General features: G+C 38.7%; 1 protein-coding gene across 1 annotated transcript in view; it reads right to left on the reverse strand.

The window, feature by feature from the left end:
* nlgn3b (neuroligin 3b) overlaps positions 1-12631 on the reverse strand; it is a 37332-nt gene extending 24701 nt beyond the window's left edge. The window contains exons 1-4 of the mRNA XM_051674593.1: positions 12395-12631; positions 2187-2909; positions 1279-1332; positions 76-231 (exon numbers count right to left, since the gene is read on the reverse strand). Coding sequence (XP_051530553.1) covers positions 76-231; positions 1279-1332; positions 2187-2652 — 676 coding nt within the window. The 5' untranslated portion in view covers positions 2653-2909; positions 12395-12631. The remainder of the gene's footprint in view (positions 1-75; positions 232-1278; positions 1333-2186; positions 2910-12394) is intronic.
* Positions 12632-13533: the final 902 nt, after the last annotated feature.

Below are 13533 nucleotides of genomic sequence, written 5' to 3' on the forward strand. Positions count from 1 at the left end.
GCAGTTCATGACCCCTTTAATAAGTTGATTTTAGCAAAAGCAAAAAACAAAAAAAAAAGACTTCCTTGTACATACCAAGTATTCCGACCCTGTAGTTGAGGGTTATGACAATGACGTTGCCGTAGCTGGCCAGCACACTGCCATCCATAATGTTCCCTGTACCCTCCATGTAAGAGCCACCATTAATGAACAACATCACAGGACGGGGGTCATCTCGAGAATCCCGAAGCCCTGCACTCACACACACACAAATGCACAAGATGCTCTGAGCTCTCAGCACTCTGAAATGCTTTTTCATTGCAGCTGCTCAAAATCTCAAAGTCTGTTGAGATTTTCTGCACCACTGACAGACTTGAGCTTTAAATAATCTATTTAACTTCTCGACATTCAGAACACAAGTGTCTGTGGAGAAGCAGCAGAATCACCCCTAAAAATAACAACGCTATCAGCCAAGAGCTGCCTCTGAGACTTACTTTTAATTACTAGATTTCTTTGAGTTTAATTCATTATAATGATTATAGTCATTTTACTTCAAACAAAAGTTGTCTTCAAATGAAAACTTTCCATATAACAGAAAGGCAGAGTGGGTCAGAGCGTCTATTCATCAGGTGCCTCAAAATGATTATCAGCTTTAATAACTGGTCAGACTTACAGCATCTAAATTTAAGTATCTAATAAAGAGTGTCTGAGTGTTGAGTTGCACAATGTAACAAGGCTATAGGCAACAGATCTGTAATATTATAGGCACAAAGTAATTTAATTGCATTTGTACTATATAGTGGTTGATGCGAAATCTAAAGAGCAGGGTGGCCAATTGCCTTAAAATACTTTTAATTTCTTTCTTTTTACTGCCTTTTCCTGTAGGGAATCCTTGCTGCGACTTAATGACTAAATTGTCTCATTTAGAGAGCTGGTTAATGGAATATTATGTAATGCTTGCATTCGATTTGAGTGCCTTAATCACAAGTTTAAGCACACATGGTGGAATGTGCTCTTAAGAACATGAAAACCTTGGAAAAATGCAGCACTCTGGATTATTACACTGGGGTATTACATACGGTGAGGTCTCTACTGCTCCACTCTAATCAGTGTTTATATGCCCCGCACCAACATAAGAACCATAGATAACCCCAAAAATAATATTGAAAATGGTGCAACAGTGTGTAAATATCATCCACATTATTCTATTTTACATTAACCATGATGGGATAAAAAATTAATAGGAAGAAAAACATTAAAAAAGAATTCAACAGAATGAATGATGAAAACAAGAAATACCATCATCCTCTGTACGCTCTGTGTCAGCTGACATGTCCCCTGTTCTCTTAGTGCCTAGTGCGAGAGAGAGAAAAAGAGAGAAAAGTGAAATAGAGAGAGAAAGCTTGGAGAAAGAGATGACAAATTAGTAGATTAAACAGAAACAAGATAGCTGAGAAACATGTGGGTGTTGAGAGATAATGTGTGTATGTTGTCCGTATATAAAAGCTCACTGGACTCTAAATTACAGTACCACATTTATTTTCTCACTCAAAAGCCTGCAATTTAAAAAATAAAAAAATAAAACATTGTTTGCTGTCTTTGCTATTTCCTTCAGCACTTCAGTTCCAACAGGCAGGAAAATACTAAAACAGCACTTTCACATGGTCTTCTAAACCTGAAGACTTCAAGGTCAACACAGAGGTGATTCTGGCTATATCAACTAAATAAATAAAAACCTTGTCAAGCTTCTGATGTTGTTTAGAAATGCTGATTATCACAAGAACAGGATGAATGGATGGATGGATGGATGTACTATTTCATTGTGACTAATCAAATATTGCCATGTTAGCTCCTTTGTACTAAAGGTCAAATCCATGTTTCTATTCAAGCACACAAGTTTGCACTTTGGAACATTCTCAAAACATTATGGGATAACACGGATCATCTGGTTTGCACAAACTTGTGTAGTCCATGCCAGCTGGTGTGCATGTTGTCATTAAAGTAAAAGGGGTACAGACCAAATACAGTACTAAGAAATTGTTAAATTCACGTAAATTTTTAATTGTACAGTTTTTTCACTAAATTTTTTTCATGTTAAATTTGAAAAATAGAGGCATTTTCATTAGTGGTTTCAGACTTTTGGACTCCAATAAATGTTTGTGTTATGAAGAAAGGAATGTGTGCATGCATTTTCCGTGTGTTCTCACCACTCTGCGTGGGTACATATATATTCATGTACAGACAGTCCTCGCTCTGCTCCTGCAGGTATGTAGCGACCGTGTCAAGGTTGTAGGTGGCCCACACAGGCATCATGATGTCGGGCACTGCGTTACGGACAGTCTGCGGGCAGACAGGAGGGAACCGGGTGGCGTTCCGTACACCCGACCAGGCTGATGGAGCATCGGGCGGCATGAATCGTTTCTCTCCTACGGGCGGGGCAGCGTAGGGCACACCCAGGTACTGGTCCACGGGGCCTAGACCCTCTGTCGCCACGGCAACCCGCATCCCCCTTAGTCTACCAAGCACCGTGTTTACTGTGGGCTGGTAGGTCAGTGCTGTTGCCATGGAGATTGACCACATCAACCACACAAACAGCCAAGACAGGGTAAAGGTCAGAGGTCGGCAGAATAGGTGGGTAAACGGCAGGTAAGCTGCTGACTGTGTGTGCCACATGGTCCCTCTTCACAGTAAACACTCACACACACATTCACACTAAAAAAATCTTTAACTTAAACACACTTGCTGTTTTTACAAAATCACACTCTAGCACTCAAACATGCACAGAATATGTACACGCCACACAGGCAGGTAGATCCAGTGGGCGTCTCCACAGCCAGGTGTGCACCACCAAGTGCTCCATTCTATTGGTTGATGAGTTCAGAAGGTGAAGCTGTTCATTTTTCCAGAACAAAGTCCCTTTTACCAAAAACCTGTAACACACAGACACAGTATATAAGAACCAGATCCCGAATAATTTCATACACACTTCAAAAAAGAGCCATATTGGAATACCACTCATAAAATGTCCCTTCTGCCTTACAGCTATCACTGAAATAAGTGTCCTCAGAAATTACACCTGTTTCTGTGACAGCCCTTAGATCTGTAAATAGCAAAAAAGTAATCATTGAAAAAAAACAACTAAAAAACAACAACATTAACAACAACATAGATAACCCAAACAACTAAGAAATCACTCTCAACCTCTCTGCCTTTTACATGTTTGGGTTTGCTGAAATCAGATTGGCTAAAATGTCTTTGGATGGCATCTGGTTGAAGGTAGTATATCAGGGTGGTTTAATTTAGTGGCTAAGTCTAGCAGAAGTTACAGTAGCAAAACGGCGAATAGAGCACCTTTAAAGGTGTATTATGAGTTCATTAAAACTTAAGCTCAATCAACAGCATTTGTGGCATAGTGTTGATTACCACAAACATTTATTTTGACTCCTCCCTGTTTTTCTTAAAAACAAAAACAAAAATCTGGTATACATTGAGGGACTTACAATGGAAGTGAATGGGGCCAATCTATAAACATTAAAATACTCAATGTTTCAAATGTAAAGCCACAAGACATAAACAATATTTGTGTTAACATGATTTTATTGTGATCAAATCACTTACTAATCTTTCTGTGTAAAGTTATATCCAATTTTACAACTTCGTTACCATAACAACATAACACTGTAAACCCTAAAATGACTGTAAAAGCTATGACTAAATAAATTATGACTTAAACAACTTTACAGCTCAAATAATAATAGTTTTAACAAAATAATTAATGTAAATGCTTTTATAAAATAATAAGTTTCAAATTTCTGCCTTTAAACCCTCCAAAAATTGGCCACATTCACTTATATTGTAAGTGCCTCATTACAATGTCAATTTTGCTTTTTTTTTTTTTTAAAGAAGGGACGAGTCAAACTTATTTTTTGTGGTAATCAACATCATGCCACAAATACTGTCGACTGAGCTTAACTTGTATTGAACCCAGAATATTGCTTTAAGCCACAATTAAAAATGCATGAATGCCATTACATTAGATAACAAAATATCAAACAGAGTGGCATTCATTTTAAAGAGAGATAGCACAAGCAAACATTTTAAGAATTTACTGTTTTCAGAATTATGATTTCAAAAATAATTGAACACTTTATGATTCTCAAACTTAGTGGAACATGATGAATTACACCTGTTGCAACATCCACTAAAAACATCTTGAAATGGCTAAGAACATTTTTATTTTGAGAAATGGGCAGCATTTGTTTGCAGACACTACTGGGTTAGATATTTTGCCATCTAATGCAATGACATTCAGACATTTTTAAGTGTAGCTTAAGTGTTCAAATATATTTTGTGCCACTGAATATACATACTTCAGACAATGGAGAAGAAACATAATGCAATAGTACATCTCTACACAGGAACTCCCTAGAAAACTGTGTGTGAGAGAATGAAGTCAGAGACTCTCGATTTCAAATGTGAGTGCACACACTTTGTGGTTCACAGCACAACACATGCACTAAGAGGCATGTACGGAGACTCTTTAACCTCAGATTTAGCACTGCAGGCCAGGTCTCTTGAGGGAGCAGATATGAACAGCAGATGTATCTCATGTCTTCTAATGGGAGGAGCTTGAGTCTCATAGTGCAAGGCTTGTTCAGAATGCAGGTTATGCGAGTAGATCGATATGCAATGCTTCAACCAAATACACACAGAGCAGCTGCTTTATCTGAAATCAATGTATGTGCATGACGCTGTGGGACGGCAGCATGTAGAGCCGGCGGGCTGAAAACCACAGCATTTATTAACCCGCACTGCAGCGATAAGGACCAACCACAAAACAAGAGATTGCATCTACACCCCTCCCCGCAAAACCTAGCAAAAGTTCGGACCTGGAGGTCTGACAGTTTATGACTGGATAAGACTTATGCACAGAAGAACTTTCTACATGTCTAAGTGACATATCATTAAGATGGCTTAAAATATAGCCTGAGTGCTCTGTTCATTTTGAAATTGAAAAACCCATATTTGATCACTAACTCACCATCAGTGTTAATTAGTTTCTGTTGGGTTTCATGGATAATTTGTTTTTAAATAATGCAGATGAGCCCTGAAGATGTTTCACACACTCCATCACTCATAACCAAAGTAGAGAATTGTCAATTCTGTAGCATGTGTTCCCTTTTCAGAGCAGTTGCCTTGCATGTCTCAGATTTGCCATTTGACCTCATGACTAGCAGGCCAAAGACACATCTCATTAGCCAACCATGTACGAAGATACATGGAGCATTTTATGAGGATCATTTCATGGGCCACTAATGCAGAAATGTCATGTACCATCTGCGATAAATACAACCTAGCCACAGTGTTAATTTCATTAATTAAAAACCTTTCATCCGTGGCAAAGAACCTTAAAAATCAAGGAAAGTAAATACTCTTACATTTATCAACTAATTATTTTTCAATATCTTGCTGTGTGCTTAAGCAGTTTAAAGAAAATCTATAAAAAAAAAAAAACCCTGAGTGACACCAGGTCCAATGGTCCTATTTCCCATTTCCCCTATTTCCTCACTGCCCCTGAAGAGGTGTTTATAGAACCTAAAAATAAGAAATCTGTAAGCCTTAGTGAGGCTTTGACAGACAAACACACTCTTTGTTGGCAGAAAATAAAAACAGACTGATTTGCAACAACTTTTCTCAAATAAAGACAAATCTCTGTGAAAACTGTATGACCACAAAAAGTCTGGAACTTCTACAATATGCAAACAAAAGCGAATGAGAATCTACTTGGGTAGAAATAAAAGTTCCAAGGAATAGGTGCACTTACATTTTTTAATTTGTTTATTTTTAGATTTATAAAAACAATGATCTCTACTTTTGAAATAGTAGCATGCTGGGTGCCTGGGTAGCTCAGTGGTAAAAGACGCTGGCTATCACCCCTGGAGTTCGCTAGCTCGAATCCCAAGGCGTGCTGAGTGACTCCAGCCAGGTCTCCTAAGCAACCAAAGTCACGTGATAAGATGTGCGGGTTGGCGGTCTCAGACACGGAGGCAGCTGGGATTCATCCTCCGCCACCCGGATTGAGGTGAATCACTACGCGACCACGAGGACTTAAAAGCGCATAGGAAATTGGGCATTCCAAATTGGGGGAAAAAGGGGAGAAATCCAAAAAAATTAAAAATAGTAGCATGCTACAAAAAGTATTTATGTAGTCCCAAGTGAAATGGATTATGTAAACTTTTTACGTAAATGTTTTTACAAATTTAATTTAAATTTAATTGGATAGAACATAATGAAATAAAAGTAGTGACTGAATGTTCTAGAATTGTGTTGCTTTAGTTCAGTTTAATTAATTAAACTGAACAACCTGCAAAAATCATTTTTTTTAGTGTATTGCCAGGCACAATTACAGGTGTGAAACAACTTTTGTAAGGACACTGTGGTGTAACGTGCTGGTGTTTTGAGCAGGTATTAGCTAATATGGTCTATTTTATGTAATTGCCTTTTCAGTTAATTCAACTTTAGAACTGCAAACAAAAAAAGATCTCCTGCAAACTAAAAATAAGATCTTGCAGGTGCACTCAGTCATTTTTTTTCCTCATTAAAAGGTTTACCTCCTAAAGACATGAATTGTAATTTTAAAATTTATGTAGGAAATCATGACCACTCACATTAAAATGAAGACACCAGTCATATCAGTAACTTTATAAAAGCTGTTTTATTCTACATGGAGAGAGTCCGCACATGGGGGCTGCAATGTTAGAATCACATGACCAGCCGAATACTACTCACTTAATCTCAGTAACCGTCCTGTTATTTGACACTTTCACTCATTGATTGAAGTAATCATGGCTGACTGTGAATACTAAATTTCTACAATGGCATCTGAAACTGAAAACTATTGATTTTAAATTATGCTGCATCCAAGCTGCAAGGTGTCAGTGTATGTCAAAGATGACACAAAGACAAGTTACTGAGTGCACTTTTTACTGACCACGACTGCGTTTCCCAAAATCATCGCAACTTAAGTTGATCGTAGAAGCTATTAGGCTCACGATGCTTTTGGGAAATGCAGCCCACACTAGCTGACCAAAGGCAACTGCTATGCAGATGACATAGTTGGCATTATTATGCCATAAAAGCCATCTAAAATAGCTTCAATTATTTGTGCATGTGGTCATTCTTGTTATGTAGTTCCTTTTGTAGTAACTTTTGAAAAATGAATATGCTTGTGGTGTAATTTAAAGGAGTATTTCTATAAAAGGGTATACCAGACTTCTGCCAGAAATATGCTTTGGTCAAGCTCATCCATTTACACTTAATTGGCTAGAAAATTAAAAGGATGCCTAACAGAATAGAACCCAACTGGATGTAAATAAAGACCTAAAGTTTCTCAGTGAGGGAATAAGTGTTAGCTTACATGAGAATGTCAGTTTGGAGTTACTTCTGAAATATTTTACACATCTTTTGAAATTTTGATGTGATCATACAGATTTTGTCATATACCAATACATTTCTAAAGGATGGAATGTTTTTGAGTCAGACAAACCAAGGTGTAGATTTATGTAGGGATGATAGGGACATGTCCCTACTAAATCGTAAATGTTCCGAACAACATTTGGGCAATTTTACCACACAGAAAATACTTTCAATTTATACTATGTTTTTATTTTCATATGACTATTAAAGGTCCTTGGTATAATTATTAATGTGTAAATTATTGTCCTACCTCTTCTGAAGCAGCTCATAAACGGTGTTGTCATGTGGCACCTGTTACTTTTATCAGCGCTGTTCAGGATGCATCACAGTCGTTTGTAAGATTTTTTAAAAATCATTTTCTAGAGATAACAGGCAGATTTCCATGGGTATCTTAACGTCCAATCCTTGAAATTAATAGATTTAAACAAGCATACTTTTCATGTAAAAATTTTCCCTGTCAAAAAGTAAAACATATTCTGATTTTTGCATGCAGCCCGAGGGAGGATTCTGTTTTTTTCGGCTGGTATGCAACCTCTTGAGGAAGACATCTTAAAATTTTAACCAATGTGTCAGAGGTGCAGAATTTTAAGATGCTGGTATAACTCCCAATAAGGGTTTTATTTTGCACATTGGAGAAGAACATAGATTGAATAATAATATTTTGGCAATAAAATAAGGCATTTGTAATAAAAATAAAAAAGTCATGATTGTAGGCTAATCCTAAAACCTACTTTGTTCAGGAGGCCTACTTTTTCAGATAAAAAAGTAAGTACATATAAATAAACAATATGAGAAAAGAAAGTGGGGGAAAATGTCAGTGTTCCATTTTTCCCATAATTTGTTTATCTTGTGATGTCATTTTGCACATGTAAATTGTTAACTTATGCTACCCTTCCATTTTTTTAATGCTGGATAATACATTTTACAGAATGTCATCTTCATTTCCCTTGGGTATAATTTTCTTGAGGTAAATCTTCTTCCAAAATATAACATTTGAATTTGACGCATTAATCTTAGGTTTAGCACATCGCATACCGCTGTCAAATTATCCAAGTTTATAGCATATCACAATTTTCCTCCTAACCGTGCAGCCTTAGTGGTCAGTTCTTAATTTGTTTATTCTTTAGAAATTCTTAAAAAAAAAAAAAAAAAAAAAAAGTTTAATATTTATTATTGTGGGGCAGAGGGGCCTGTGTAGCTGAGCAAGTAAAGACGCTGACTACCACACCTGGAGTCGCAGGTTCGAATCCAGGGTGTGCTGAGTGACTCCATTCAGGCTTCTTAAGCAACCATTTGGCCTGGTTGCTAGGGTGGGTAGAGTCACGTTGGGTCAACCTCCTCATGGTCGCTATAATGTGGTTCTTGCTCCCGGTGGAGCACGTGGTGAGTTGTGCGTGGATGCCGCGGAGAATAGCATGAAGTTCCGCAGTAACGTGCTCAACAAGACACGTGATAAAATGTGCGGATTGACGGTCAAGGATGCGGAGGCAACTGAGATTCGTCCTCTGCCACCCGGATTGAGATGAGTCACTACGCCACCATGAGGACCTAGAGCGCATTGGGAATTGGGCATGCCAAATTGGGGAGAAAAGGGAGCCTGGGTAGCTCAGTGAGTATTGATGCTGACTAACACCCCTGGAGTCACGAGTTCGAATCCAGGGTGTGCTGAGTGACTCCAGCCAGGTCTCCTAAGCAACCAAATTGGCCCGGTTGCTAGGGAAGGTAGAGCCACATGGGGTAATTTCCTCATGGTCATGATAAGTGGTTCTCACTCTCAATGGGGCATGTGGTAAGTTGTGCGTGGATCGCGGAGAATAGCATGAGCCTCCACATGCTGAGTCACCGCGGTGTCATGCACAACGAGCCACGTGATAAGATGCACGGACTGACAGTCTCAGAAGCGGAGGCAACTGAGACTTGTCCTCTGCCACCCGGACTGAGGTGAGTAACCGCATCACCACGAGGACCTACTGGGCACTCCAAATTGGGAAAAAAAGGGGAGAAAAAAATAAATAAATAAATTATAAAATAATAATATTGTGGGGCAGAGAAAAAAGAAATTAGACTTGTTATATGAGGTAATAATGTGATTTTGCCTATATAACCAGACTGACTTTCTCGCATTTTCTTGATACCAACATTTTGAATAATGTCCTTGCAATATGTCCCTACCAACTTTCAAACCAAACCTACACCCTTGAATAAGACAAAAAGAAAATGGGTGCATATTGTGAATGAATGTGGTATCTGTCTATGTTTTGAAGTAGCCCTTTGAAAAATGATTAATAAACTCAATGTTATCACACTCAGATTTGAACTAGATTAGTAAAACTTGTGGCTTTAAATTCATTACGTTTTAGGTTGTGGCAAGAACAGTGTCTCACACACACACACACACACACACACACACACACACACACACACACACACATATATATATATATATATATATATATATATATATATATATATATATATATATATATAATAAAAATATTATTTGGAAGTATTTAACATTACATTACAGCTTGAACTATGTTCTTTACAACTTAATTATACATTTTTTACAACAATCTGCTAAGTGTCTTCTCTCAAAAGAGACCAGGGTTCATGAACAGCAGCCATTTTTTATAGTAGTAGTTCACCTAAAAATGAAAATTCTCTCATTTTCTCACCCCTACATTATTATAAACCTGTATGCTATTTTTTTTTATTATTATTTATTTTATTATTATTTATAGATTTTTCTATTATTATTATTGGAACATGAGAAATAGATCTTTACACAGCTCTATTCTACAACAACAATTTATAGCCCAGTTTGGGCCCCCCAATATTCAAGACATGTTTAAGGCCTTGTACTGAGGAACAGCTATTTACTATACAACAATATTCCCAAGAAAACACGTTTGTTTAAAATATTGTAATTAGAGAATGGGGGAAATTAAGAAACTCTATTATATTTCTGGCAACTGCTTAATCTGCTCAAAAAAGTAGTGAAATTATTTAAAATTCACCCCATGTTCACTTATGATTTCGAACTTTCCAATAATTGTGAGTGTAAAATATTATCCAAAAGGCCTATATTAATACGATGGGAACACTAAAATATAACATACAGTCTACAGTGTTTGGTTCGATGTCGCTGATCGGGCCTGCTACCTGTAGGCTATGTCAGCAGATCCAAAGAAACGTGCTCTTGTATTCTGCGTTTCTCTAAATACTTTTCAGCCCTGTGTCTCTTATATCCCTGTAATGTGGGTCAGTTAATCTGAACCGTTAGGGTCCATCAAGAGAATACTGGGAGTCCGTTTATTCCGCTGCCCATTTTCCAATCCCGAACAGACACGGGAGGACGGCGCGCCTGAATCAGGTCAGCTTTATAGGGCTGTGATGTCTTTCATGAGAGGAAGGTTTGATATTTTAACCCACATATCTATGCACGAACAAATCTAATAGTCTTCTTTCATTAAAGAAGACTTTAGGATTTTAAATTCGTCTTTAAATTTCACTGAAGCTGCTGCCAATTCAGTTTTAATGATACGCAGGATACATACGCTGATTCTTTTCTGCATTCACCAGAAATGGGGCGAGTGTGTAGGCCTCTGTGCATTACCCGGATTCACGCCGGGAACAGTGAAAGAGACTACCATACGAGAGATGAATACCAATAGTCGTGTCCCTTCTCCTCCTTCTCCGTAGCTCCTGCTGAACGGTGCAGTGGCGGGATGGCGCGCGGATAATAAACTATGCGGGGGCATTTCATTATGAAAATGCTAGGTAGGCCTAGGATTCACCGCATATCCGACGATATGGAGCTCATAGGAATACTCCTGAAGAGTCAAGAGTTGACCCATCCCGTGAAACACCAAATGTCCGTGTTTTAAATCGATATCTCGTAAATGTTCAAAATAATGCCTTTGGACACGCGCGTACACACGCGCGCGCGCGGTCGCCCGGATTCTAATACTTAAACAAACCGACCCAACAGATGGTAAAATCACCATGACAACTTGGACTCTGCACGAGTCTCGCTTCTTTGATTCATCCACACGGACAGTAGTGGCCCTGGTTTCTGTCTGACTCTCCTGCTGTTACCTTTCCAACAGGTGACAAACTGCAGCTTTAATTCGCACGCGCCGTCCTTTGTTAATATATCAGCGGGTGTTGAGCATGCAAGCGGAGAACGACCCGAGTGTCCCTCGCGCAGACGGGCGAAAGGCCTGTAGAACAGCTTAATAACGGTGCTGACAGAGGTGTTTTCAAACAGATGCGAATTAGTTTATGTAGTCTGAAAGAGAGTAGTAATACAAAGGCGTGTATTTACGACAATCTAATGACTATGATTAACGAGATCCTACTGCCCAGATGCAGCAAATCATAGCTTTGAGGTTATCGAACAATAATTATCTCTCTTTCTCTATCTATTCGCTCTCCCTCCTCACCTCCTTGCGATAGGAAGCTGTCTTGCTGCAGACGGGAGAATGAAGACCAAACTACCGTAAAAAAAAAAAAAAAAAAAAAAAAAAAAATATATATATATATATATATATATATATATATATATATATATATATATATATATATACACACACACACATGTCTAACATTTGAAAATCTATTCTCAGATATTTTTTTCATCGTAGCCATTTCCCATACACAAGCATTGCGGCGCATTCATTAGAACAGCAGTCATTGTTCAATCAAATCTCGTTCCACATAGGCTACACAAACTCATTCAGAATCCAATTTATGCTTCTTCTTATAAAAAAAAAAATAAATAAAAAAAAATACCCACATTTTTATTCACCAGCTTCGGAAAATTGCTCTTATTTTCCGGTGCTCGAATACCGTGGGGTTGTTCGTTATTGCAGCCGCCTGATATTGTGAACCGACGGCGCGCATCAGATCAGCCATAAATAAGAAAATTTGGGCTCACCTGCCGAATCTCTCAGTCGGTATCGCATCCGAGCGTGTGCTGCGATAATCTCATTTCTCATCATTCTCACCATCCAACATGCACCCTTTTCCCCGTCAAGCCGTGTGAACGGCGCGCGGCTCTTCTTGCGTTTTTCTTATTTTCAATTAACGTCAATCTCCCCGGGTCTATTTTAAGCGCGCGCGCTGTGCGCGGTCGCGGACGCAAGGTCAGGAGCGCCCACTGCCACGCGCGTTGCCAGGCGACCGAAGGGACACGAACAGTCTTACAAACCGACAGCAAAACAAAATAAAAGAAATAAGTAAATAATGTGGTTAGCCAGCACGGGTTCGTCTCAACCAAACCAGGCATGCAGAAACAAAACATCACACAGTCATCGGGAAATGAGAGCATTACGGCAGTGGTGGGGTGTGGCGGGTGCATCATAATTTATTATCTGAATAAAAATCATAAGATCGGTTTGCAGAATGCAGTGGTCTAATGTGCATCAGCCAGAACCTTATTTAAAAACAGAATAAAAGATACATTAGCCTAGACTGTGCCTGTGTTTAGGCTAGTTATTGGCTGAGGATAAGATTTCTATTCAAGCTTTCAGTGTCACAACAAAAAACACATAAGCCTCACTTATTCAAATGTAAGTAGTTATTTACCAGACACTTTTATTCACTGATTTCCCACAGTATACTTAAAGACACTCCTCCTGAAGGTGTTCAGTGTCTTGCTCATTGGAACAATGGGGATTGCTCAAGGCTCGAACCAGCAACCTGGTGAGCAACCGTAAGCTTTTGCCACTACGCCACGCCAGCAAACATAGTCGTAAACCTTCAGAGGAATCAAGCAGAACTACACAGGTTATACATCATAAAAACAGTTAAAGTGAATCACGTTGTACATTAATCTCTTCTTACCACTAATGGAAAATCCAGCTTAAGCTGGTAGCTGTGTTTTGGAACATGGTAGCTGGTTTTGAGCTGTTCCAAGCTGGGAGACCAGCTTAGGCCAGCTACCAGCTTGTCATACCAGCTCAAGGTGGTCAAGCTGGTTTTTGGTAGATGGTCGACCAGCTAAGGATCAGCTCATGACCAGCTACCATGTTCCAAAACACAGCTACCATCTTAAGATGGATTTTCCAGCAGGGA

This window comes from Myxocyprinus asiaticus, chromosome 3 (genome assembly GCF_019703515.2).
Source record: "Myxocyprinus asiaticus isolate MX2 ecotype Aquarium Trade chromosome 3, UBuf_Myxa_2, whole genome shotgun sequence".
In the NCBI taxonomy this organism is placed as follows: Eukaryota; Metazoa; Chordata; class Actinopteri; order Cypriniformes; family Catostomidae; genus Myxocyprinus; species Myxocyprinus asiaticus.